At 43.9% G+C, this 27831-nt stretch overlaps 1 protein-coding gene across 1 annotated transcript; it reads left to right on the top strand.

Moving 5' to 3' along the window:
• On the top strand, positions 1-27831 carry SLC1A6 (solute carrier family 1 member 6). Its single transcript, XM_020969440.2, has 10 exons — positions 1-320; positions 4514-4784; positions 5109-5246; positions 6572-6776; positions 10751-10793; positions 11139-11482; positions 16018-16251; positions 18110-18304; positions 20075-20209; positions 20640-27831. The coding sequence occupies exons 2-10, from the start codon at positions 4577-4579 to the stop codon at positions 20830-20832; spliced, it is 1695 nt and encodes a 564-aa protein (XP_020825099.1). The 5' UTR covers positions 1-320; positions 4514-4576; the 3' UTR covers positions 20833-27831.

Raw genomic sequence — 27831 nt, 5'->3', positions numbered from 1 at the left:
GAGAGGCCAAGGATCAGGGGTGGGCGGGGGAATCCTGGTCCCCCAGAGTCAGTCCCCCTCCTTTCCTCCCTCCCCCTCTGCTTACACGTGAGTGCAGGGACAGCCCGGATCACTCCGTGGCTTCCCATTCTCATCTTCCTCCTCGGAGCTGCCCTCCTTCTTGCAGTTCAGCCATCTCCAGGGCAGTAAGTCCTCGGCTCTGCCACTGCTCAGTCTTTCCCATCTGGTCCATTCCCATCAACTCCCTGAGGCTGTGAACAGCCTACCTGGGAGGCTGCAGCATAGCTGCATCTGGGCTGAGGCTGTCCCCAGGGCACCGGGTGAGTCTGATCCATCCTGGGTTCTGTGAAATCCCGCCCTGGGCTCTCAGGCTTTGGGAGATGGGAGGATGGGGAAGGAACCGGGAATGCACATGGGCACACCGGCTTCCCATCTCCCTGCTTCTGACTCTTGGTCTGCTCTACATTCTGGGTCTGTCTGTGCCCTCACTCCTATGTCTGCGGCCCCATCTCTCTGCCTATTTTCCCATGTCTGTGTCTGTGTTCTTCTCTGTGTGTATGCCCTTGTCTCTCAGTCCTTATTCCTGTGCCTACGTCTTCATCTTCATGTTTATGTCCCTCTTTGTGTGTCCATACTATAGATGCACCCCCCCCCCATTTCTGTGCCTACATATCCATTTCTTTACCCTTAATCTCATGGCTGTGTCCCTGTCTCTGCGAGTCCATCTCTAGATCTGCATTCCCTCTTTGTGTCTCTATACTCATGTGTGTGTCCCCATCCACCTGATCCATGTTATTATCCCTCTCTCCCTGGCTTGGTGTCTGTGTCCTCATCACTGTGCCTATGTCCCCCTCCCTAATGTTCAAGTCCTCATCTCCATGTCTATGTCTCCAGGTACATCTCTATTTCTTTGTCTCAATTTCTATGTTCATGGTCCCATCTCTATGTGGGCATATGTCTGTCTGTCTATCTATCTATCTATCTATCTATCTATCTATCTATCTATCTATCTATCCCTACCTGTCTGTCTGTCTACCGACCTACCTATCTGATTCCTTTCTCTGTGTGTCCATCCCCATCTCTGTCCTTATCTCCACATCCCTATTTCCAGTTGTGTCCAAGTCCTTGTTTCTGTCTCTGGGTCCTTATCTCTCTGTCCATGTTCCCATCTTTATGTTCCTACCTGCATCTCTGTGTCCTTATCCCTATGTTCATGTACCCATCTTTTCAGCCTTGTACCCATTTATATGTCCTTCGTGTGCATGGGGTCCTAGCTCTGTGTTCCTGTCCCTATCCCCATCCCCATTTCTGTGTCTTTGTCTTTTCTTCTTATCCACACTACCCCCCCCATGCCCTTATCTTCATGTCCATGTCTCTATCTCTCCAGCCATGTCCATATCTCCACGACTCTATTGCCATTTTGGTGTCTATGTCCCTCTATACATCTATGTCCCTGTCCTGTCTCTATCTCTGTGTTCATGTCCTTAACTCCATATCTATATTCCTCCTTTGTTTTTCCATCCCAAAGTCCATGGTTCTTATCTCTGCATTCATGTTCCTGTCTCTGTGTCCATGCCCCTATCCTGATATCCCTACCCATCCCTGCCTCTGTTTCTCTTCTCTGTGTACATTTACCTATGCCTCGGGCTCTCTATTTGAAGGAAATTCTTGGGGCCCATAGAGGGCAGCAGTCTTAAATAGTTGATATTGCCAGTGGCTAAAGGGGTTGGATGCCTGAGGGCTAGGGGGAGGGGATGTGCCTGCAAGTGTATGTGTGGGGGAGTGAGTGAATTTAGAATGCCTTAGGGGCCCCAAGGACTGACCAGATCTGCATATTCCAATCCCAAGAGACTTTATTCTGGGGATTTAGACCTGAATTTAGAGATCCCTCAATCCAACCCTCTCAATTTACAGATAAAGAAACTGAAGCGTGGAGAGGGAAAGTGAATTGCCCAAGGTCACACAGGTGAAAGTAGCCCAGCTGGAAGTAAAACCCGTATCCACATTATATCATAATGGACTTTCTGTTTCCTGGACTCAAACACCAGGCTTCCCAGCTGACCAGGAGAAAGCTCCTCCCCCAGAGGAAAGTGGACATTGAGAAAAGGAGCCTTTGGGAAGGTTCCAGTGTGTGTGAGATGTAGGTGGACAGACCTAATGTGTTTGCTATTTCAGGGTCTTCCTCCATTCCATTAATCCAATAGGTTGTAGCTTTTCCTCTCCTATCTCCAATTTCCTTGGACTTTTCCCAACTCATGCGCAAACTTCTCACCTTCATTGTTCCTTAAAAGTCAAAGATCTGTAATTTCACAGAAATGGGAAATGTTTTTACCAGTACAGATTGTAAACTGTCAATAATTTAGGAGACAAAAAATTAAGTAGGTCTTAGAGAATTGCTTGAGACTCGGAACAGTTAAGCAATTTGCCTACAGCTGCACAGGTAGCAAATGTCAGAGGTGGGGGGCAGAAACTCCAGTCTTCCAGATTATAAGTCTAGCATTTTGCTATGCCATGTCACCCAACAGGACAAGTTGACAAAATATTTTAATAGAGGGAAAATGACTGGCTACTGATATGGGAGTCATTTGAGAATCAACTCTCTGTGAAGTCAGCTCATGGACTAATTGGAGCAAAAATTAGAATCAATATGAATTAGAATAAAGGATAAAAATGAAAAAAATACATTTAATTACAGTGGCTTTAATGGCCCCAATTTGAGCAAGTGATTGACTCCCTGAAGTAGAAAATAACAATAAGTAAAGACACTGACTATCACCACGTCTTAGAGAAATTTAACCAGTACCCAAAAGCCACCACTGGGAGAAAGCCAAAGGAAGCATAAAACTGTCTCCAACAAGAAATGCTTGATCCACTTGGCAAGCCCAGAGGCATGGTAGACAGGAACAGAAGAGACTCAAGCCTCTTTAAAAAACGTTGTAGAGGAGAATGTGAGAAAATTAAGTGTAATAATTTCTCACCAGACACAAAAACCACTGGAAGGGAGAATTAGCTTGTGAAGAATTGGTGGGAGACCCAATTAAGTGGGATTATTCCAGGAGCTTTTGTAGACATAGTTAGAAGGAGAACAACCAATACACTGAAAATAAAACAGATCTGTAGGCATTTTGAGGGTAGTTCAGTGTCATTACCAGCACTTACAGAAATGCTCCATTTGGACTCCACCACCTTAGCTCCTGATGCATTGACTCAGGAAGTAGCAATGACACTTGAGATTCATAGCATCATGGAAAGGGAATTGACTTTGGAGTTAGGATTATGGGTTTGAATCCTGACTCTGCTTTTTAATACCCATATTAATACCTTGGGCAAGTCACCTCACCTTCTCTGGATCCCATTTTTCTCATTTGTAAAATGAGAAGCCTGGACTAGATGACTTTTAAGGTCTTTTTCCAGCTCTAAAGCCTATGCTCCTAGTATGAAATTAGTCCTTTCCATTCATCTCTTCAGATGACCATGTGAGTTCCTGATCCAAATGAGGAAGAGGGTGGAATATTCTTGCAAGTAATCCAATCCTTAATTGCAACATTGCAATTGGTGGGCAGGGACATCACTTGATAGAATGAAAGAACTATGGCCCGTAGAAAAAGTAGGGAATGTGAATACCCTTCAATCAACAACATCACCCAAAAAGGTTGGAAAGGGGAATATTGACAGTAGCCCAATTTCTTTGCAATTGACAATAGGAAAACCCTGACCAGAAAACAAGTGCCCAGTGGAAAGGCAACAGCTTTGGGTTTATTCATTTATTTATTATACAGTTTTGGCCACCAGAGCCGCTTGAAAAAATGGAGAGGCCAAGAGGGTTGGGTATGTGTCAGGTGGAGAAGTCTTCTATGGAATCCCATAGAGATTATGGAAGAGTGGTCTTCTATGTGATCCAGCTGGGTATCACATTCTCATGAGTACTCATGAGTACCTACCAGAAGCAGTCAGCCTAGAGCAGGGGTTCTTAACCTGGAGTCAGTGAACTTATTTTAAAAAAAATTTTTTTGAAAATTGCTTTTCAATATAATCGTTTTCTTTGTAATCCTATATATCTTATTTTATTTATTTAAAAACATGATTCTGAGAAGGTGGTCATGGGTTTCCACAGACTAACAAAGGGGTCCATGGTAGAAAAAGTTGATGAATCCCTGTTCTAGCCAAGAGTTCTCTTTGCTAGCACCAGAGACTTTTCTGATGCAGGTGATAAGATCACCATTTCCACACAGACTTCTCAGCTTGAGAAAGGAGAACTCCAGCGATCCCAGTTAATAGGTTCATGTAGTACTCTGCCAAGCTAGCCACTCCTACCTCAACCTTGCAGATTGAGTCTTAGCCTAGAGTTTCTCGTAGGTTCCTGCACCTTTCTGTGCACCTAACGTCCGCATGTGGAGGAGCTTAATCTACTTCTTTCCATGTTGTCCCCCCCTTGTTCTCATTTTTTCCCCCACCCTCTCTACCTCCTTACCTCTGCTGCCCTCCTTTCGGCCCCTTGCTCTTTTCTCCCCAGCGCTGGGGCTCCCTGTGTGCTTTCCCTCCGAAGTCTCCACAGGCTTGAGCACTGGCTCTAAGGATGAGCAGCCACGCCAATAGCCTTTTCCTGAGGGAAAGCGTTTCCCAACGCCTTGGGAGTCAGAGTTGGCTGCAGGGGTTTCAGGACTCCATGCGACAGCGCGCAGCCCGAACCCGGCTGCAAATCCAGACTATGAGCCGGGAGAAAGTGTTCCGGTTCCTGCGGAGAAATGCCTTCATCCTTCTCACAGTCAGCGCTGTGGTCATCGGTAAGCCTGGGGTAGCGCGCCGGTAGAGACATTTCTGTCAGGGGAGTGGGCGCATGTCGGATGGCTGGCCCTTTAAAGTAAAATCTGTGTTGATGGTGTTTGGGAAGCAGTTCAGGCTGGGCCGTGGTTATGAACTGTAGAACACAGACCGCGTCTGCGCCCTCATTACTTCCATATGGGTTTCTGAAGAGGTCTTGTCTAGGGCTATGTTGCTGACAGACTGCAGCTTGATCTATTTCTTTTAAGCCGAGCCCCCTACAGATGCCCCTTGGCTTCTTACCTACGAGACCCACAGTCCCTCACCGCTTTCTTCTTGGCGCCTAGGGATCAGCCTCGCCTTTGCCCTGCGCCCTTATCAGCTGACCTATCGTCAGATTAAATACTTCTCTTTTCCTGGAGAGCTGCTGATGAGGATGTTGCAGATGTTGGTGCTGCCCCTCATCGTCTCCAGCCTAATCACAGGTAAGGAGGCCCTAGACCCACCTCCAGAATTAGTATTCCCTTCCCAGCGCCCCAAACTTGGGATATTGTCTTGGCCCGTGACTGCATGTACGTACCCCCACAACCTTGACCCAGATCCTTGAGTCCAGAGTCACTGATGACCCACCGTAAAGCTACTATTCTGTCTAAGGACTCAAGCTTTCCTGTTCAAATCTGGACCCACACCAACTACTCAGAACAGCTGGCCCTAACTCTTCCATGGAAGAGTCCAACCCCAGTTCCCTTTGACTCTAAGGAGTCACCTCCTTCTATTCTTTGTTTCTTCCCACATCTTCTCACTAGTGAGGTGGTGAGAGCATGTATGGGACAGATTTTTTTTTTTTGGAAGGGGGTAATGAAAGAATGCTGGACTTTTTGGTATGCAGCCATGTTATGAGGACAAGAAGTCAAAATAGAGTCAGGTGAATGTTGGTGGGGGAAATAAGGGGAGTCAAAATGTAGCTTTCAGATGGGGGTGGTAGGTGATAGCCTATATGTGTGATCTTTGTGTGTATGTATGTGCTGAGGGTTTGTGAAAACTGGAGCGGTTCTATAAGATTGGGATGGGAATATGAATGGCCAAAGAATGTATACACATGATTCCCATATGATTTTGTAGTAGCACTGAAGAATAACACTCTAGGGCTCTTCTTATTAGGGGTTAACTCTGAACTCCAGAAAATTTAGCTCTTAGGCACCCTGTGATGAAGATAGCTCTGTGCTCCTAAAGCAATCTGGTCAATGACCATATGGTGAGTTGTTCTTCTGTAAGGCCATCCATGAAGTGGCCCCCAGAACTGCCCATTATATATCTAGGGCAGAGGGAAAGTTGGAACATGGCATGCTCTGTTTCTTGTGCCAGGAGAAAATACCTACTTCCTAGATCCAGGAGCACCAAGGCATACTTTGGGCAACAGAAGAGCTGGGAAGTCTAGGGATAAGAGGGGATGATAATGGTGATGGAGAAGTGGAAGGTTATGCAATAACGATAGGGATAGATAAAGGTGGGAGAATCAGGGGAAAAGGGATATAGCTAGAGGGCAGGCCAACAGGTCAGGTGAGGATTGGTTAGGAATGGGTTAATGAAGCAGGGATGGAGTGGGGTTTGAGGAGTCCAGTGACATTTGGATAAGGGGTAGGAATAAAGTTGTTGGGATATGGAGGAGGGATAGGTGAGGGGAAGGGAGTCAATGAAAGAATGGTATCAGTGGTGGGTAGACTAGGGGGAAGTGAGGTAAGTGACACATAGAGGAACTGATCTGTTGGAGAGGGTGGAACAGAGGACTGAACCGTGTGGCTTCTCCCAGGTATGGCATCTCTGGACAACAAGGCTTCAGGGAGAATGGGGATGCGGGCTGCTGTTTACTACATGGTGACCACAGTCATTGCAGTCTTCATTGGCATCCTCATGGTCACTATCATCCACCCTGGGAAAGGATCCAAGGAAGGGCTGCACAGAGAGGGTCGCATTGAATCTATCCCTACAGCTGATGCCTTCATGGACCTTGTCAGGTTGGTGTTCTTTATTCCTGTCAGATCCAGAAATAGTGCCGGTTGACTTCACCCCTTGGGGCACTGGTCTCCACCCTGTCCCTTGGGTCTCCTTTTTTCATGAGGGAACCATTGCTTTGAGCCTACTGTAAATGTCTTGAGAGCAGTTGCTGAGCCTTATGTCTCTTCGCTCTTGTTGTTTGTCCTTTGTTCTCAAAGAGGACCATGACATCAGGAAGGTGATGCCATGATATGCAAGTGAATTGGATTCAAGTGAGAGAGGGCTATGCAAAGTCACCAGTCTCACTTTCTCCTTTTGCATCTGTGTCCGGTGGCAAGATATACATCAGGATGACTGCAGATGGTTCCCTGGCCCCCGTGTTTCTCAGCACCAAGCATAGGGCCAAACACATGAAAAGTGTTCCGTAAATACCTTCTGCTTAATTGATAGCTCAATTCAACTCTCTTTGCAATGCTGAGCAAGTGGCTTCACTGCTCCAAGTCTCAATTTCTTCATTTCTAAGGTAGGATAATAATAGGTTCACTACATATATACCTTGCTGGAAGACCAATTTACTTTTGGATGTCTGTAATCATTAATGTTTTCCCCCATACTGAGCTGAAATTTGCTCTTAATTCTACCCCTGAGATAAGAGCACGTCCAATCCTATATGCACATGGCAGTTTTTCAGATATGTAAAGAAAGCTATCAAGTCCAGCCCCGCCCCACCCCCTACACCTTAAGGTAAGAGACTTTGTGGGATGGAGCATATGACTAGAATATAGCTGTGGAAGGGTATACCTAATTTATAAAGAGTAGAATAAAGAAAAAGAAAGGCTTACTTGTCCAACAATTCACTTTTTTTTTTTTTTTACAGGGGGGAAATGTGATGTGATTTTTCCTAATGTCACATAACTAGTTAATGGCAATCTCAGGCCTAGAACCCAAATCTCACATGTTTTCTGTAGAAAGTGTGTCAATGGATCTGGGTTCTGGTCAGTGTGGGTACTCTGTCCATCACTGTAGATCATAACTCATCCATACCTTCTCATCTGGTGTGACTCTTGTCCTTATTTTCCCATAAATCTACCACAGGTCCACCCACCATGCTGGGGGAGCTCTCTCTAGGTTGCTTGACATTGCGTGTTTATCAACCAAGCTTGTTCACCGTCCATCAGATATCCCTTGTTCTGGGTCCAGGAGACTGTGAGCTCCTTGAGAGCATGACTATTTTATTTTTTTGCCTTTTTTTTTTTTTTTGGTATCCCCAGCACTTAGCACAGTGCCTGGCACATGGTAAACATTTAATAAATGCTTATTGACTGGCTGGCATGACTATCATACCTTCTTATGACATTCTTTACAATGCACTTCCTGTGAAATTCCTCATGGGTAATAAATTGTATCCAAGTTTTGATCACCATGTACTGAAAAAATGCCCCATGTGTGACTTGTATCTTTAAATCTTTGTATACTATAGTGTTCAATGAATCAAAGCTATGTAACATCATCGGAAGACTTTTTTTTTTCAATGGGCTTTGTTTCCTGAAGAAGTATGCAGTCATTGAAAGCATTACACAACTTCCCAAAAGAAATCTACCTAGTTTTCTTCCTTTTGTTCAATACTATGCTTTGCTCATTGTCCATTTATGGTGACTGTCCAAGGTCTATATTCTGATAGACCAGCTCTGTGGATTGTGTATGCAGTTGCATGTCATACTCTGGACAACAGTCATTCTTCATCTACTTGGTTTTTCCTGTGTGAATAGTTAGGGTACTGGTATCACAAGCACTCTTAGCTTTTAGAGTTGGAAGGAATCTGAAAGATTATCTAATGTAATTCTCTCATTTTACATATGAGGAAACTGGGGCCCAGAGCAGTGAAATTACTTAGCCCAAGCTTACACAGGTAGTAAGTAGCAGAACCAGAATTTGAACCCATATTTTCTGACTCTAAAAGTAGATCCTGTCCTCAAGGAGCTTACAACTGAGTCTCTGATGACTCAGTTAAATGACTTACCCATGGTCTCACAGCTAGTGAGTGATGGAGCTTGAACTTTTAAATCCAGGTATTTTGACTATTTTATTTTGTTTTTAAAATGTTTTATTGATGCTTAAAAACTATTTCTACCATGTATCAATCCCCTCCTCCCCCCAACCCACAGAACCCTACCTCAGAACAAAGAAGTCTTCTGACTAATCCAGTACCCTATTGACTATATTCTTGGAATTAATATAGAGGCAGATATGTATTGAGATGAAAGTGAGAGCAGCTTGCAAAGGATTGCTGTGTTGTTAAGAAAGGAAAGATGGTAGAAGAATGGACTGGGAAGATCCTGTCAAGGACAACCTGCTAGAAAGCGTTGGAGAACAGATGAGCTGTTTAAATAGCCAGGTTGCTGCTATTCAAGGGCTATTGTGTGGCTGAAGACTATGACCTTCACAGGTCAGACAGAGCTGTTTTGGCATTGGGACAAGCATCATGAAATGCCTTCAGATCAGCTTTTAAAGACAAATTCAGTTGAAGGGGAGAAGAGAGAGATGCAGTGACACCATCTAGTGGGGACGGGGAGTAGGGATGGGCCAGTCCATAAAGGAGCTCACCGAGGTTGCCATGTTTCTTTTACAGTAGCTTCCTATGCAAGTATTCTTGCTAACTAAGTGCTAAACACAGCTGTTTCTACACTGCTGATGAAATGCAGATTATATCAGCATCCTCTAAATTTTGGTGCTCTGGGGTAAAGCCCCATTCACCTCAGCCTTATAATAGCTATGAGGTCAGGGCTGCTGAGTTCTTGGCTTTCCTATAGCATTATCCACAGCTCAAGGAATGTAGACAATGGAGGTGACTTAAAGTTAGTTGTTAGCATGTGTGGTCAGGGAAGTGAGTGTGTGTGTGTACACACTCTTGTGTGGATGGTAGGTGGAGGCACATGAATCTTGGTGGTCATGGTAGTGAGATAAATACCGAAATAACTGACTAGTGATGCCAACATGGTCTTCATGAGGTCAAGGAGAATTAGGACCTAGATGATGTCATTGGATTTGGTATTAAGAATGCCGCTAGTAACTTGGAGAAAATAGTTTCAGTAGAGTAGGGGACTGAAGCTAAAGTACAGTGTTTTAAGAAGAGAGGTGGAGAAGGAAAGACAGTGGGTTAGGCTTCAGATTCAGAGAGGATAATGGTACAAAGAAGGAGAGAGATTTTATGTTGACCCACAAAGGAACAATATGGAAGGAAAGGTTTTTTTGGGTTTCCATTTCTGCCCCTCACCCCACCCTCACACAGCACATGGGAGGACTGAGTAGTTTTGAAAACAGAAGGAAAGGAGATCATTTTGAAGGAGAAATGGAAGCTGCTATTGAAAGAAGGGATAAGTATTCAGAGCACTGTCTTTTGATTATGAGGGTGAGTGGTTGTCATGGGGTAAAGAAATAACTTGATACAATCTACAATCTTGAGGAAACATGTAGTTGAGACCTCTGATGGGTCATCAAGCATCCATGGAGAGAACTGAGGATAAGTACAGGAGATGAAGAGTAGGAGACAGGAGCAGAAGATGTCACCCAAAGAATTGGTAAATAAGTTACTGGTGGGGAAAGATCACATTTTACTTGTTTTTGGTCTCTCTTCATCCCCACTAGTTCAACTGGAGGCAGCAAAGCATGGTGGAAAGAGCACTAGACTTGGAATAAGAAGCCTTGGGTTAGAAGTTTTGTTCTACCAGCTAGATGATTGTTCTACCAGTCATTTCCTCTGTCTGAGTTAGTTTTCTCACCTTTCTCTCACTTTCTGAAATGATGGGGCTAGATTGAGTGATAAAGTCTTCTCCAGCTAGAATGATCTATGTTTTAGGGCACTTTCGGCCATGTAATCTACTTTCTCAGTTCCTTCCAATTATACTTTTTATTGTTCTTTGTGGCAAAGTGCTTTGTGGTCACACTACTCCTTATGTTTTAGTCTCACTGTCTTCCCACTCCTGGTTCTTTGCAGAAATATGTTCCCACCCAATCTTGTGGAAGCCTGCTTCAAACAGGTGAGAGAGGAGGGCCAATGTTTTGTTCATGAGAATAAGGGGTGGGTGGAAGGATGGTGGTCAGGGAGCTGAGAGATGGGAGGGAAGGAGACAGATCCTTCTAAGGATTGGGCAGTGGGCCTTAGGAAGGGCCTGTGTAGGTGAATATGCCCCTCTATTAACCAAATGTTTAAGCTAAGATCTAGAGAGGGTCTCATGTGCCAGGACCTCCCAGAGGTAACATAAAGGCTGAAGCTTTGGGTTGAGGGAATGTTGCAACTTCACAGCTCCAAGTTAGAAGAGACCATGGAAGACATTTGGTTCAACTTGTTCTTGGTGGGTGGGTCTTTATCTTTCTGATTTCAGTTTAAGACGCAATACAGCACCAGGGTGGTGACCAGAACTGTCATGAAGATGGAAAACAGGACTGGACTGGGAATCTCCCCTTCACCTTTTTCTCTAATGGACAATAGTACCAGTGTCTTGGACAATGTTACTCGTGCCCTTGGCACCTTACAGGAGGTACTGAGTTTTGAGGAGACTGTGCCCGTACCTGGCTCAGCTAGTGGCATCAATGCGCTGGGCTTGGTGGTGTTCTCGGTCAGTTTTGGCCTGGTCACTGGCAGCATGAAACAAAAGGGCCATGCCCTGAAGGTATTCTTCAACAGCCTCAATGAAGCCATTATGAGACTTGTTGGTGTCATTATCTGGTGAGTGAAGCAGCGTAGATCTATGCTTAGAGTTTGAGATGAAAAGGGTTAGAGCTCAGAGCTGGATGGGAAGGATCGAAGGTGCTAAAGGGGTGTTGTTAACAATCAGTCAATCAATACACATTTATTGTTTACTCTGTGCCAGGCACTGTGCTAAGGCTGGGGATACAGAGAAAAAAGACACTACCCTCAAGGAGCTTACAATATAATGGGGAAGACAACCTGCAAACACATATATACCAAGCAAGTTACATACAAGATTAATAGGCAATAATTAACAAAGGGAAGGCACTTGAACTAAAAGGGGTTGGGAAAGGTTTCCTACAGAGAGTAGGATTTTAGTTGAGACTTAAAGGAAGCCAGAGAAGTCAGTAGGTGGAGGTGAGGAGGGAAAGCATTCTGGGCATGGAGAAGAGCCAAAGAAAATGCCTGGAAATGAGAGATGGAATGTCTTATTTATGGAACAGCCAGGAGGCCAGTGTCACTGGATTGAAGAGTATATGTTAGGGAGTAAGGTGTAAGAAGCCTGGAAAGGTAGGAAGGGGGTTAGGTTATGAAAGGCTTTGAATTTCAAACAGACTAAGAGACCAGCCAGAGAGGATAGAGTCATGAGTTAATAGGGTAGGGGTGAAGGTAGGGAGACAACTAGGGGGGAGGGACTTAAATTGGCATGTAGGGAAGCTAGTTATGGAGAAGAACTACAAGCTGGAGATGTGTCAGAAGAGGAGAGTCATGGAGATGTATGATTCACAATGGGAGAGGGTTGTGTGGAGAGGGAAGGATAAAGGATTGGTTGTTAAGGGAGGGAGGAGGCTGGATAGGAGCTGGTGAGCTCCATTACCTAGGGATATGGCCCGAGTATTTTTCATGGTGAAGTGAAGACCATGGGACCTGAGGGCTTTGATGATTAGAATAGATTTGAATCCTATACATTGCAGGGCAAGTTATCTGGCAAAGGCTTTCTAAATGTCCACTGACTTCTAAGAAGGTCCCGAAGTCATGATAAAAGCATGAAGCATCCTTGAGAACATAGTCATAGAGTGCCTTTCCAGAATCCATCTTAAATCCAGAGTTTAAGATGTAAATATAATGATCCTATAATAGTTGGCAAAACTATCAAAATTGGCTCAATGCTTTTCAATTTACGTTAAGAGTCTTGCCTCCTTCCCAGCTTCATGTGACTGGAAGGAATACAAACTTGCTTTATATAAGAGTATATTTACAGAATGGAATCAAAACATACAAGATACAAAATAGAATGGAATTTAATATAGTAGAAACAGTATTTCATTGGAAGTCAAAGGACCTGGGTTCAAATCCTCACTCTGCCATTCTGCCACTCCTTATGTGACATTGGCTAACCTCTCTGAGTCTCAGTTTCCTTGTCTGTAAAATGAGGGGACTGGACTGGATGACTGCTAGAGTTCTTTCTATTTCTAAGTCTATATTCCTCTGATCCAAACGAACCCCAAAATGCGAGGCGTCATTTGGTGTGTAGAGTGTGCAGGCAGAAGTTGAAAGAGCCTTGGCCTTGGGATGGAGAAATTTGGCTTCAGATTTTGCCTCTATTCCATAATTACCAGAGGTATGATTATGGGCAAATCCCTTAAACTCCCAAAGATTTAATTCCCTCCTCTGTAATGAGGAGGAAATGAGGATAATGCTTGCCCCATCAGCACCCCCAGAATTGTTGCCAGGACTTAGTAAAATCAAACTCTACAGAAATGGAACCTACCATTATTGCACTTTAAAAATTTTGATGCAAGAGTTTCGCTGATTTAGGCGGTTTTCCTCCGTGCTGACGCCCCCACCACATGTGTGTGCATTGGAGAAAAGCAAGCAGCATTGCGTATTGGGGGAAAAAATAATTTAGAGTCAGGGGATCTGGGTACAAATCCTACCTTTGGGCAAGTCCCTTACCTTCTTTGTGACTCCGTTTCTCTATCTGTGAGAAGAAGGGATTGAATTAGATGATATTTTTCTAGCTCTAAACATGAGAAAGAAAACCATCTAAGACCATGTGCGTCCTGGGATTGTGATTGGTAATAGCTACTGGAAGCGCAATTTCCATATCGGCCACTAGAGGGTGCTCTGAGCCCAAGTTACTATCTGGGAGATGCTCTAAAAACCTTCAAGCATATTTCGGCAGTTTGATTTCCTCACCTGCATCTCTGGACAAGGATTGGAGAGCACCCTTAGCCTTCCAGCAACTGTCTAGGTTCTATCATATAATATTTCATAAATTTTTCAAAATTGGCTCATACTCCCATTTTCCATTAAGATTTTTATCTCCTCCCCAACTTCACATGACCTAAAGAAATACATGTTTGTATTATAGAGTACATTTACTGAAAGGAATAAAAATTGAAAAGAGACATTATTAAAATTCCAGACCAAATCTCTCACTGTGGTAAAGATCTGACCCCCTTCTCCACTCCCACCCCCTTGCTCCCCCAGGATTGTATTCCTGCCCTCCACTTTCACAGCAGATGGGAGAAGGAGGGAATCTTTTTACCAGCCAACTCCTGTTCCTTCTTAGCTGATGGCCAGGTCAGCATCCTCCACTCCCAGGAGCTCCCAGAACACTTCTGCAAACTCAAGTGGCAATCTCTACCCATGATGAATTTCCAACTGGCTCACTGTGTTCCCTCATCTTGGCTTCTACTGCCATGCCCTAATCAATAGGCCAAGCTACCACCTTTTGCCCCACTGCAAGCTTGGGACCCAAAGTGGCCAGTGTTCTTGGTCACTGCTTGCCCACTTGGTCATTGATAGTCTATTCCTTTCATTTTACCCCATGCAATGTGAGATGATCTTTCAGAGACTCCAGAAGGTCATTTGATTAGGTGTTCTGTTAATAGTTTCCGGCAATTTGCTTCCAGATCCATGAAATTCCTCTTTTGTATGGCACCTAACAGATGCAAGGGAATGTTTGGGGTGAGGGAACCTAAGCTGTTTCAAACCCAACTAACACTGACAAATGCTTCAATAGTCTCTTTCTGTACAAATGCACTCATTTCATGATTTACAACTGGAAAGAGACCTTAATGTGCATCTAGTTCAGTGGTTCTTAACCTTTTTTACATATCATGGGCCTCATTGGCAGTCTGGTGAAGGCTAATATTCCTGTGGTTTGTTGCCCACATTCACAATGGAAGGGGATGCTAAATGTAAGTTAAGAGGTTGGTGAAAATAGATGTTACCCCCCTCTCCCAAGTTCATGGTCCAATTTCATGGAACCCAGGTTAAGAACCTTTGATCTAGGTCAATCTTCTCACCTTACAAATGAGAAAATTGAGGGTCAGATAATAATAATTAATAATAATAACTAGCATTTTATAAGGCTTTAAGGTTGGCAAAGCACTTCACAAATATTCTCCTTTGTAAAATGAGAGGGTCTCTTCTAGCTTTAAATCTATGATCCTATTTCCTTTTCTCCCTTTTTTAAACTAGTGAAAGTCCTGGAATGGTTTGACAGAAGAGCTCTAGAAATAAAGACCCCAAACTAAGGAAACCAGTAGAATGAGTAGGGGCAGACTCCAGGGTCTGAGGGTCTTATTCTCACAACAATCCTGGGGGATGATTGCTATTGTTATCTCCATTTTGCAGATGAAGAAGCTGAGTCAAACAGAGGTTAAGTGACTTGCCCATGGTCACACTGCTAGTAAGTGTCTGAGGTGAGATTTGAACTCAGGACTTCTTGACCTGAGGTCCGGTGCTCTTCCTACTGCTCCATCAGAGACAGGAACTGACTTGCCCAAGGCCAGATAAGTAGCAGAGCTGGAGTTTGGGCACAAGTTTTCTGGCCCCAGAGCCAATAATCTCTTCACTACACTATGTTGCTTCTTTTATTAAGGAGAAATCTAGGCCAGAGACAAAATGATACAATGGGAAGAACACAGGATTTGAAGCAAGAAGATAGGGGTTCAAGTCTTGACTTCACCTCTTCTTAAGTGTGTGACCTTGGGGGATTATACCAGGAGTCTGGTAGGAAGAGTGATGGTCTGAGACAGAGTGAGCTTGGCTAGGCAGGGCCAAGGAGAATGGGAGAGAAGGTCAAGGGGAAAGGGAGAGGGAATCAGCTCTCTCTCTCTTTGTTCCTATAGCAGAGAGTGGGCAGCATGTGTTGGCTGCTTCTGTAGGCTGAGCCTGGCTCTGAGGCAGTCACCAGGAGGGGAGATGTTGGAGTCACCCATGTGGATGACTACTCTATGCCAGGGGATCAACTGACCGCCCAGGGTTCAGCCCAAACCTTTTAGCCTCAGAAATTGTACAGCTCTCCTTCCACTTGCAGAATGGAAGGGGAGGGAAAGAAGGAGAGTAATGGATACCTGGGTGCCTGAGATGGCAGAGGTGCAGACCTGGGTAAAGATGGCTATAGGAGAATAGCTACAGGAATCAGTGCTCTTGGCTTTGGGTCCTGGGGAGCTGGACTAACCAAACTTGGGGGCACTTTCCCAAAAAAGAAGACTTGGCCTTCACTAGGGGTGAAACCAGGGAACTCTCTGACACGTATACTTTGGTCTGGGACCCAGGTATGCTCCTGTGGGTATCCTCTTCCTCATTGCTGGGAAGATCCTAGAGATGGAGGACACAGCTGTGGTTGGTGGACAGCTGGGCATGTACACACTGACTGTCATCGTGGGCTTGCTCATCCATGCTGGGGGTGTCCTCCCACTCCTCTACTTCCTCATCACACACAAGAATCCCTTCCCCTTCATCGCTGGTATGCTGCAGGCCCTCATCACAGCCATGGGCACTTCCTCCAGGTACTGACTCCCTAGCCATGGGCCCCTCCTCTACTTTCAGCTCAGCTTTAGCCCCCCTCCTTCCATCTGCCCCTTCTAGTTATCTGGAGTCCCCTCTTCAAGCCTCCCCAGACATGGTCTGATCCTCCATCCCCAACCAAAGCCAGAATATTGTACCAAATTTTGAGTGCTATGTTTAGGAAAGACATAGACAGACTGGAATTGTCCTGAAGCAGGGTGACCAAGTTGGCAAGAGGATTGGAGACCATAAAAATAGTAACTGTCTATACTAAAAAATATCATCACTGCACAAGTATGTGTATGTATGTATTTGTGTGTGTTTGTGAGTGTGTGTGTGTGTGTGTAGTACTTTAAGGATTATAAAGCACTTTCTTGAAAATGTATAAGTTGGGTAGCAAGAGTGCTATTATGTTCATTTTTACAGATCAGGAAACTGAGGGTCAGAGAAATTCATTGACTTGCTCAAGGACACACTCAGCTAAATATCAGAGCAGGGATTTGAATCCATGTTTCCTGATTCCAAGTCCAACACTCATTCTGCTATCTGCCCCTGCATCTTTGCTACCTGACTCCCTTCTTCTTCCTCTGCTTCTTATCTGCTTATTTAGAAACCACCACCTACTTCCCTCCCAGTACTCTCTTACACACACCCCAGAGTACAAGAGCTATTTTAAAAAGTTTTATTTACAAGGAAAACCTTCCCTCAAGTCCTCCTGTGATACCTCACTATGATGTGGTGGCGACCACATCCTCACCCTTCTGGCAGGTCTATATATTAGGCAATCAACCTAGCGAAGGGTGGAGAAGTCCACTGCCAGAAGGTTGGCCTCTGGAGGATGAATTATGGTAATGTATATTTGGCCATAGCTACTCTGAGTTTTGTGTAGTGGAGATAAGAAGAAACATATAAAAATAGATGAAGTAATACAAGAGTCCTGCCTCTCTTTCCAGGGTCAAAGGACACGACTCCAGGGCCCCCATTCTTGGGGAACTTGTCTGATAGCTTAGGATCAATGGACTCCTGGGCTTTGTACCATGTCGGTCATAGCCATAGGACTATTGGAAAGAGAGTTTTAGACTCAGATTTCGTTTTTTGCTGCTGATCTGCTCTGTGACTTTGGGCAAGTCTCTTCCTCTGACAAGGCCTCAGTTTTCTTACTTGCAAAATGAGTATGGACCCAAAGACATTTAGGGTCCTTTCCACTGCTGATATTTTGAGGTCTTAGGATTATATGACCCCACTAGGGAGTCAGTCATCTATGGGATTGGGGTGCCTGGATTGCCACTGGGTTACAGTTGTCTTTGATTTTCTCTCACCACCCTCTTTCCATTCCCCAACCCCACTCTGAGCTCTCAAATTTGCCCCTACTTAAGTCTATCATCTCCAAACAACCTTTACCCCACCTTGCTCAGGACCCTGCCCCAAAAGAAGAGCTAAAAGTATTTTGCAAAAGTGATGAGATAATTTGTGCTGTTCTGTCCAGGTAATGCATCATCCTTTAGACTGAGGCTTTTCAGAGCCAAAGGCATGAGAGATGTGGGGATGTGGGGCCTCAGAAAGTAAGGAGGTGTGTGTGGAAGGCCTCTCTGGCACCCCTTCATAGCATACTCGTTTATTCCTGCTTCATCTGCATGAAAGGCTAATACAGCCTCTCTGCTAGCCCCCAAATTATTTTCATCATTTACTCACTGAGCCCTATCAGGCCTTATGAGATTTCCCCATAAGATTAAAAATGTGCTTTCTCAAAGCCAGAGGGCCTGGGCTTTTAGTCTCTTCTTGACCCATGGCCCTCCAAGGCATTCTGTGGCCCCTCCCGGGAGGTGCCCATGAAATGCTCCTGGAGTCTTATCTCCCCAGCTCAGCAACTCTGCCCATCACCTTCCGATGCTTGGAGGAGAACCTTGGCGTGGATAGACGCATCACCAGGTTTGTGCTGCCTGTGGGGGCAACCATCAACATGGATGGCACTGCCCTCTATGAAGCCTTGGCAGCTATCTTCATAGCCCAGGTCAACAATTATGAACTCAACCTGGGACAGATCACCACCATCAGGTGAGTTCTACCATTGGTGCTGTGCTTGATATGAGAGTGATGGGGGTGAGGGCATGGAATAGGAAATAGATGGAGCTGTGAGAAGGGAGAAGCCTTTACTGACTGATAGTGGTAGAGGATGGGTGACTTGAGGTTGGGATGAGTAATGGGAAAGTGGAGAGAGCATTGAATGAGTGATAGGATATTGAGGGGATGGGATTGAGGGGGGTTAAGAGGATTCACTCTTTTTAAAATTTTTTTATTAATTTATTTTGATTTACCAACAATCACTTCCATATGCTTTTGAGTTTAAAATTCCCCCCCCTTCCCCACCACCTTCCCCAAGACGGCACACAATTTGATATAGGCTATATATTTACATTCCTATTAAACATATTTTCACATCAGTGAAGTTGTAAGTAAAAATTAAAACCAATAGGAGGAACTATCAGAAAGAGGAAACAAAACTCAACAGAAGAGAAAAAAATGATAGCAATTCAACTTCCATAGTTCTTTCTTTGATGTGGATAACATTTTCCATCACGAGGCCTCTGGAGATGTCTTAGATCCTTGTAATGCTGAGAAGGGTTAAGTTTATCAATATTAATCATCGTACAATGTTATTGTTGATGTAACACAACTGTTATTGTGTACAAAGTTCTCTTGGTTCTGCTCACTTCACTCAGCATCAGACCATACAAGTCTTTCCAGGTTTTTCTGAAGTCAGACTGTTCACCATTTCTTATAGCACAATAGTATTCCATTACATTCATATACCACAACTTGCTCAGCCATTCCCCAATTAATGGGCATCAAGAGGATTCACTCTTAAGAGGAGAAAGGGATGAGGTGGAGGTAAAAGAATTCATTGTTTCAGAGTGATGGTGAAAGGAAGAAGTGAGTGATAGGGAGCCTAGAAATGAGAGGTGTTGTGAAAATGGGTAGCAGCCACACACCACTTCAGGATGGACCTCATAAAGTCTTCCCCTGCGTCTTACTAGAGTTGTGACTGTCCAGTATCTTTGCAACTTCAGGGGTCAATTTAATTAATTCTTAGATTCTGAGTGACTGCTTTCTACTCCTGTGAGACTGATTCATAAACCTGATGCCACAAGATTAATTTGCACTGAGAAATAAAGAAACCTGGGCAGGCTGATCAGACCGCTCATATTAGCTGCTCAGGGAATTCCCTCCACAGTGCAAAATCGCAGTATCTCAGGCCTGGAAGGGACATTAGAAGAAATATACATAGGACAACCTTTGACCCAATGCTGGATCCTCTTCTGCAACCACCTTGACAAGTTGTCATTCGGCATCTGCTTAAATACCTCCAGAACACTGCCTCAGGAGACAGTCCATTTCTAGTTGCCAGACAACTCCAATCCTTAGAAAACTCTTTCTTTTCTTGACCCTAATTTGGCCTCCCTGTAACTTAAATCTATTGCTCATACTTTTTTCTATCGGAGGCAAAACTGAGCCATTCCAATATCTTTCACATGATAATTATCTTTCTGCCAAGACAGTATTCTTGCTTGGGTACGGGTTAGAGTAGATGCCCTCTAAAATCCTACCCAGCTCTGAGATTCTATGAAATCATAAGCAGTTCTCACCAAGGCAAAAGGAGTCTCAAATGCACACAATGAGTAATTACTGAATGTTTTTTGGCTTATGGTGTAATTTGTCGTTCAGGGAAATGTGGTTCCCAGAAAACTGACCTCTCTCTACCTCCTCTCCTTTTCCTCCCTGCTTCCTCTCTTCCTATGTTCCCCCGGAACTGTGTCCATCTGGCAGCATCACAGCCACAGCTGCTAGCATAGGGGCTGCGGGCATCCCCCAGGCTGGCCTTGTTACCATGGTCATTGTGCTTACATCAGTCGGGCTCCCAACTGAGGACATCACACTCATCATAGCTGTGGACTGGTTCTTGTAAGTACGAGCCAGGGTGGCACCCGCAGCCCTCATAATCATTGTCTTTCACTCTCAAGGCGTCTCCTGCTCCTATTTCACCAAGGACATGGAATGTCAAGATTGGAAGAGACCTTCAAACTTAGAACATGGAATATCAGAACTTGACATTAGAGTCATTAGGGAAGGAAATTGAGACCCCAAAAGGGGTAGCAACTTGTTCAAGATTACAGAGTGATTTAGGGCATCTGGCTTCTATTCTAAGCTTGGCAACTATGTAATTGATTTTTTTTTTCATGTTCTTAGCTTATAAAACTCCCTACAAGTGATCCTAGAGGAAGAGCAACCTAGACTTGTCCCCTGCCTCCTCCCAACAATTGCTATCTCTTCAGACCCCATATCCCTCCTAATCTATGGGTTTTCCCATCAATTTCTTCCTCTCTTCCCCCAGGGACCGCCTCCGAACTACCACTAACGTTCTGGGGGACTCAGTAGGTGCTGCCATCATTGAGCATCTGTCTCGGAAGGAGCTGGAGCTGCAGGATGCCGAGTTAAGCCTCCCAAGCCTTGGAAAGTCTTATCAGCTCATCGCCCAGGAGAAGGGGGCCAATAGAGCTCGGAGTGGCAATGAAAGCAACATGTGAATGACTGATGGGTCCCCCAGGCTAGAGTCAGAGTCAAACTACCCATAGCTGGAGGATCTAGAGAAACATGTCAGAGGGGTTCCTGGCCCATCTGGCTTTGAGCCCAAAGGCACCAGCTGCTTGGCCCTACATGGATCCTCTAGAAGAAAAAAAATGAAAGTTTATACAAGGCTTCAGTTCCTGCTCAGTGTGTTGGGAGTTAACCTTCATAGCCTGGGCACATGGGGTGATATGGAACTGGATAAGAAACAGAGCCCATCTTAGGATCTCTTGGGAGAAGTGAGGGAGGGAGCTGCCCTTATCCAAATGTTTTGGGGGGAGAGGGGGAAGGGAAAATCTCTGTCTCTATGATGCTGGAGGGGGAGGGGAGGAAATTTCCAGGTTTTTCTGAAGTCAGCCTGTTCACCATTTCTTATAGCACAATAGTATTCCATTACATTCATATACCACAACTTGCTCAGCCATTCCCCAATTGATGGGCATCAAGAGGATTCACTCTTAAGAGGAGAAAGGGGTGAGGTGGAGGTAATTAGAATTCCATATATAGTTCTTATATATATAGTTCCTTGCCTGGGAGGCAAGGAGCAGGAGGGGGAGGGAGACTAGGTGGCAGCAGTCCCTGGTACTGGGTCCCTTGAGAAGGGAAGGGAAGTGAGGAGTGACAGTGGCATGAGGAATGGTCTTTGTTTCTCTGCTTGAGGACCCAGGCCTTCTGCTGGTACAGATTTCCCCTCCCCCTTGTCTTGGTCCCAAGTAAATCTCCCCTATCCATCTCCCCATGTGTTCTTTTCTTCACTCCCCATGATCTATAGCCTTCAAATGTGAGGTGGAGTTCTCCAACAAGCACACTCACTTGGCCATAGGCCGAATCCTGTGTCCCTTCCTTGTGCTTCCTGCCACTGACCTCAAAGATTCTTTTGTGGGCTTTCACAGCATCTCAGAATTGAAGCCATCCAGCCCAACCTGTACTTGAATAAGAATTGTCTTTTCTATCCCCTAACTTCCTAGCTCCTTTCCCTGCCTCGTGGCCCTCCAAAGTTTCTCACAATTTGCAGTAAGGTAAAGAGGCTTTTGGGAGAAGAGTCTTGGAGTTATGGTTTCAGGGGAAATAGAATGCTTTATAGAATCACAGGTTTAGAGGTGGAAGGGATATTAGAGGTCACCTGGCCCAAACCCTACATGTAAAGGTATGAGTATTGATCCTTTTTCTAGAAATACCTTTCTTCCATGGACCCTGCAAGTGGACAGGCCAATGGGCAGGGCTAGGATAACTACTCAGAACTGACACATGGTAGTTTGAGCTTGAGGTGTTCTGGCTTCCATTCTTCTTGCACATGTGAAAATACTGAATCCCAACCTGTTCGTGCCCAGGCTCCATCATGTCTTGCTTGGTCAGGCCAATGGTTTTCAAATTGTGAGACCCTTACAGGGGATATATGAGGTAAAAACTATTTTCATAATAATGCCAAGACATTTTAATGTCTGATTTGATGAAAATTTATGGTATAACCCATCATAACTAAAGCTCTTTAGGGTTATCAATAATTTTGAAGTCTGCAAAAGGTTCCTGAGGCCAAAAAGCTTAAGAACCACTGGTTTGGGCTTTAACTTAACACATGGTATCTTGTAACTTTTTAAAAATCTTATCCCACTAAGATTCTTATCTCCTTCCCAAATTTATGTGACCCAAAGGATTACACACTCAGAGTATAGAGTAGAGCCCATTTATTAAATGGTATCAGAAAGAAAAACCACAATATTAAAACTCTTCCACTGCTGACAAATGGCTGCATCAGTAAGACCTGAAGTTTACATATTTGCCCCCAGTCCCATTCTTCAGCCAGGTGTTCTAGGATTACCTGTATCACCTTCATAGACGTACTGTCCAGCACCCCAATTTTTAAAGTCCATAGAAAGTGGGGTGGGGGGAAGGAATTGTCTCATCAGCCTCCACTCCTGCTTCCAAAAGCAGGCAGCCAGAGGATCTAAGGTCAAGAGCCATCTTGGTATTCTCCCCAGGAGGCTATCACTTCTTTCCATCCTACCCTTCCAGCTCCCCCTTCAGCATGCTGCCATATGCATTCTCTTGTTGGGTCTCTCCTGGTGCGTTGACCAATCAAACAGCCATGGCAGTTCGAAAGCTGCTAGCTCTGATCCACAGAAACCTAGGAGGACTGGATGACTTCCCCTCTCTCTCTGAAGCAAGTTCATTCTCCATGATGCATTTCTTTTGATTGTATTGTCCATCACTTCCAAAGAGCAGTCATAGGATCATACACATAGAGCTGGAAAGACTCTCAAAGGCCGTCTAGTCCAATCTTCTCCTCTCATAAGCAAGGAAACCAAGACCCACAGAAGACTTCTGCAACTGCTCTAATGGCAAAACCCACTTTGACTTGGACCCACGGCATTTCTGAATCTCTCTGGCACCTAGAGATGGCAAAATAATTGCAGGGGAGGAAACCCAAATGGTTTTAAAATCCAGGTTACATACAAATGGGGAAACTTTGGCCCAGAGATGTTATGGTCACATAGGTAGTAAAGCTCTGAAACTGGGTCATCTGACTGTACACTGTATACTCTATCTCCTGCACCTATTTGCTGACTCCTGGAACATTTAATAATGACAGCAGCAGCAGCAGCAGCAACAACAAGAGCTAGCATTTACATAGTTCTTTAAAGTTTTTGGAGTATTCCACAAAAGTTTTCTCATTGATCTTCACAACAACCCTGACAGGGAGGTGCTATTATGATCCCCATTTTACAGCTGAAGAAACTGAGACAGATAGAAGTAAAGTGACTTGTCCAGGGTCACAGAGGTAATAAGTGACTGAGGTCAAATTTGAACTGAGGTCTTCCTGATTCTAAGTCTCATACTCTATCCACTGAACTCAAGTTCTCACCCAGAAACCAGGGGACTCAATTCATTTCAAAAAACACTTACTGTGTATCTGCCACGGGCGGAGCCCTGTACTTGGCACCAAGGAAATACATAAATTTAAAAAATAAAAAAGACATATTCAATACAGTGGGGACTGAGGGGCGGGGTGTGCAGCATACACAACAGAGAAGTTATGCTAATACACAAAAGACAAAATAAATCGATGGGACTAATACAATTTGCATAGATTCTGGGAAGAAGCATTTGATACAGTGTCTCATTCTATTTTTTTTTAGACAAGATAACAAAATGTGGAATAGATGATACATGATTACGTGAATTAAGAACTATAACTATATGTGGAATTCTAAGAACTATAAAACTATATTAAGAACTTTCTGAGTAGACTTTAATGGTTCAGTTAAAGCAGGAGGTCTCTGGTGGGCCGTCCCAGGGATTTATGGTGGGCCTGGACCATTTAACATTTTTATCAGTGATTTGGATAAAAGTCATCAAATTTGCAGATGGTATAAAATTAGGAAGAATAGGGGGAAAATTGTATGATAGAGTCACAATGCAGAAAAGACTTTTACAACTGAGAGTATTGGGCAGAATCTACTATGATGAAATTCAATAGGCATAAATATAAAATTGCATAAGATGGGGAGGGCTTGGTCAGACAGCACTTGTTATGAAAGACCCCTGGGGTTTGGTGGGCTGCAAACTCGACAAATTCAGCAGTATGATATGGCAACTGCCAAGGCTAATAAAATCTCAGGCTACATTAAGAGAGACATAAGTTCCAAGAATAAGGAGTGTCCATCTCTCTGTACTCTGCCCTCATCAGACCTCATCAGGAGTATTGTGTTCCATTCCGGACACCACAGTTCCAGAAAAGGAAAAAAAAAAACCATTGATGAGTTGGAGAGTAGACAGAGGAGGACAAGCAGGATTCAGAAAGGTCTTGAATTCATGTCACCTGAAGGAGCTGGGGCTGTTTTGCCCAGAGAAGATGGGGGAGCATCATGGTAACCATAATGGCTGCCTTCAAGTATATGAATGACTGTCATATGGAAGAAAGGCTAGATTTCTTCTGTTTGGCCCCAGAGGGAAGAACCAGGGGCCATCAGGGGGAAATGGGCAGAGGTGACAAGGAGGCAAATTTGTCTGGATGTTAGAAAAAAAATTATATATAGATATAGAACTGTCCAACAGTTGAATAGAATGCTCCAGAATGTTTGCCCTATATTTGAAATCTTTAGGCAGACAAGGAATAACTATTTGTCAGCTATGTTATTGTAGGGATAATTCCAAGTCTTTGGGGTCCCTTCCAAAGCTGAAATCCTATGATTCTCTGATGCTGAATGGACAGTATCATAAATAGAGCAGAAAGGGTAAAAAATTAGTTCAGGCACAAAAGCCTGGGCAATGCCCACAATAAGGAGACAGGAGCAGAAATAGAAGGAGCCAGAAAAGGAAACAGAGAAGAGTCAGCCAGAGACATAAGACAACCAAGTCAGTAGTGCTACAAAAGGAGAAAGGCATGGCTAACAGTGAAGGCTGATTAAGGAGGATGAAAACTGAGAAAGATCATTGGATTTGATGACCTTGGAGAGAGTAATTTCAGTAAGAAGGTAAAGATGAAAGGGAGATTGTAAAGGCATGGAGAGTTAGTGAATGAATGCCGAGGAACTGGACATTCCTTTTTCAAGAAATTTGACAGTAGTTAGATTGAGGGGTAGCCAGGTCAGGAGGAGATTTCTGTTGAGTAGCAGAGATTTAAACATATTTATACACACAGGTCAAGCAGCCAATAGAGTCATGGAGACTAAAGAAGAAAAAGAGAGGAGGGGTGGGGAGGGTAAATAGAAAAATGACCCAGAGGAGAAGGTAAGGAATTAGATCAAAGGCACAGATGGAAGGGCTAGTCTTGGGAAGTGAAAGGATGCTCCTTTCCCTGAGATAGAATGGAAGGAAAGAAAGGGTCAGGGACTAGAAGTTTTGAGATGTGGAGGAGAGTTAAGGGTGATCACTTCAGATGGTCTCAATTTTCTCAGTGAAGAAATAGGCCAGGCAATAGAATTGTCATGAATGAAACTCAACAAAAGTAGACTGAGATACATTTTTCCCCCCAAGCAATATAATGGTTTCTTAGCAGGAAGTGAACTTGGTAATAAAGTAGGCCAATGGATGCCTCAGTTGAGCCAAAGACTCTGAATTGGAGATGCAACTTTTTTTTTTTGTAAGCATAGAACAAACAACAGAACAGGGTAGGTGAGGAAATAATACAATTGGTTATAGGGTTGGCAGCATCATGGAGGTGAAGAATTATGATTAAGGAAAATGGACCTATACAAGTGTGGGACTTTGGCCACCTCTCTCTGTCTTAGAGGAATGCTTTATTGATTTATGGGACCCAGCTGCATCCTGAGGCCATTGGTAGTGGACCAGACTCACTGGTGTCTGCGAATGAGATAAGACAACCTTTAATTGGGTAAGGATGGGCTAAGATGGGACGAGGTTAGCCTGTCTACTCTCAAGAATAGCAAACAGATGTCATGGAGTTTCTCGAAAGCTGATGTTATGAGGGAGAGTAAGTTTTCTTGGCACAAAGTGATTTGCAGGTAGTGCTAAGATAACAATTACTGAAAGTTTTTTATGAGAGTATTGAACCTCTTAAACTTAGCTAAGAATTTTTCTTTAATTAAAAGTGATTGATAGGAAAACTGAACTGTGGCATCTAACTTGAGAGGAAGACAACTTTTGAACTCATGAGCTTTGTCACTCAGAGACAAAGAAGAGTGTAGATTGTTATATAAAATACAGAATAAAGTTACAGAAAATATTTAATTTCCGGAACAATATTTAATTTTCACACTATCTATAGCAAAAAGAGAACTTAGAAGTAATACAGCCCAACTCTGTTTTGCAGATGAGAAAAATGACACCTGAAGAAGGCAAGTGAACTGCCCAAGATCACACAGGGGTCAGAGCCAGGTTTTGAATCCAAGTCTTCTGACTCTAAATCCAGTGGTCTTTCTAGGGTGAGGGCAGGGAAGGCTGGAAATAGGACGTTGTACAAGCAGCTGCTTTGTGGAATGTGATAAGGTAGCAAAAAGAGATGGATTAAAAGCTGGCTGGCCATCACTGAGGTCCTAGATAGGGTTAGATATTAGTTCTAATTCAGAGAAAAGAACAATGCATTCATGCATCTCACAACCAAGACTCCATCGATGGTGCAATGGTCACCATATAGGCATTCTTCCTGGGAAATTATAGGAGTTAATTTTCCTTTCATTTTTAACATTTGATTTGATTAGGTTAAATCAACTCTTTTCTTCTGCTTTATCACTCCCCTTCCTCACCTTCAATGTACTTCCCTTCTGTAATTTAGTCCTGCAAAAAAAGAAAGAAAGAAAGAAAGAAAGAAAGGAAGGAAGGAAGGAAGGAAGGAAGGAAGGAAGGAAGGAAGGAAGAAACATCGATTCATTTGAAGGCCAAGCACTGAGAGGTTTAGTCTATGTATTTTTTTCTGGGTAATTTAATCATTTTGTCAATAAAGCCAGCAGTTATTAATAAAAATATGGCTCATAAACCTTTTGTAAACCTCATTCATAAACAGTTCATAAACCCTTCAAAGAATAGGTGTTCCTGAGGAGTGGCAAGCAACCCTGATTGGATAAGACAATGAAAGGTGAGCTATATTAAAATGAAGGGCTGAGAGTGAGTCACCCTTGGAGAAAGAAACTATATACTCAGACCACCCACAGTTTGGGGCTATTTATCAAAGAATATATACTGGGACAGTTAGGTGGTGCTGTGGATAGAGCACCAGTCCAAGTCAAGAGGATCTGAGTTCAAATCTGTCCTCAGACACTTGATGCTTACTAGCTGTGTGACCCTGGGCAAAAAAGAATATATATCCCACCCAAAGAGCAGAACACAATAGCTTCCAGCAGGGTGGGATCTTGAACAAAAAAGTTAGTCTAATCTCATTATCAACAATGTCCTTCAAGATAGTCTGTGTATTTTTAGGCCTATTTCTTCACCATCACTTCTATTTACCCTTATCACCTTGTACACATTCAGAATAAAAAAATCTCTTGATTATCTCTTTT

The sequence above is a fragment of the Phascolarctos cinereus genome, unplaced genomic scaffold (assembly GCF_003287225.1).
Source record: "Phascolarctos cinereus isolate Bilbo 61053 unplaced genomic scaffold, phaCin_HiC Scaffold_4;HRSCAF=312, whole genome shotgun sequence".
NCBI lineage: Eukaryota > Metazoa > Chordata > Mammalia > Diprotodontia > Phascolarctidae > Phascolarctos > Phascolarctos cinereus.
Note: the sequence above shows the minus strand (reverse complement) of the source record. Positions and strands in the feature narration are given on the sequence as shown.

Bases quoted from the DNA above. Each gene is read 5' to 3' on its own strand.
- SLC1A6 (XM_020969440.2), top strand. From the start codon at position 4,577: ATGAGCAGCCACGCCAATAGCCTTTTCCTGAGGGAAAGCGTTTCCCAA. The intron at 4,785-5,108 runs GTAAGCCTGGGG...CTTGGCGCCTAG, and splicing joins AGTCAGCGCTGTGGTCATCG to GGATCAGCCTCGCCTTTGCC. The intron at 16,252-18,109 runs GTACTGACTCCC...TTATCTCCCCAG, and splicing joins GCCATGGGCACTTCCTCCAG to CTCAGCAACTCTGCCCATCA.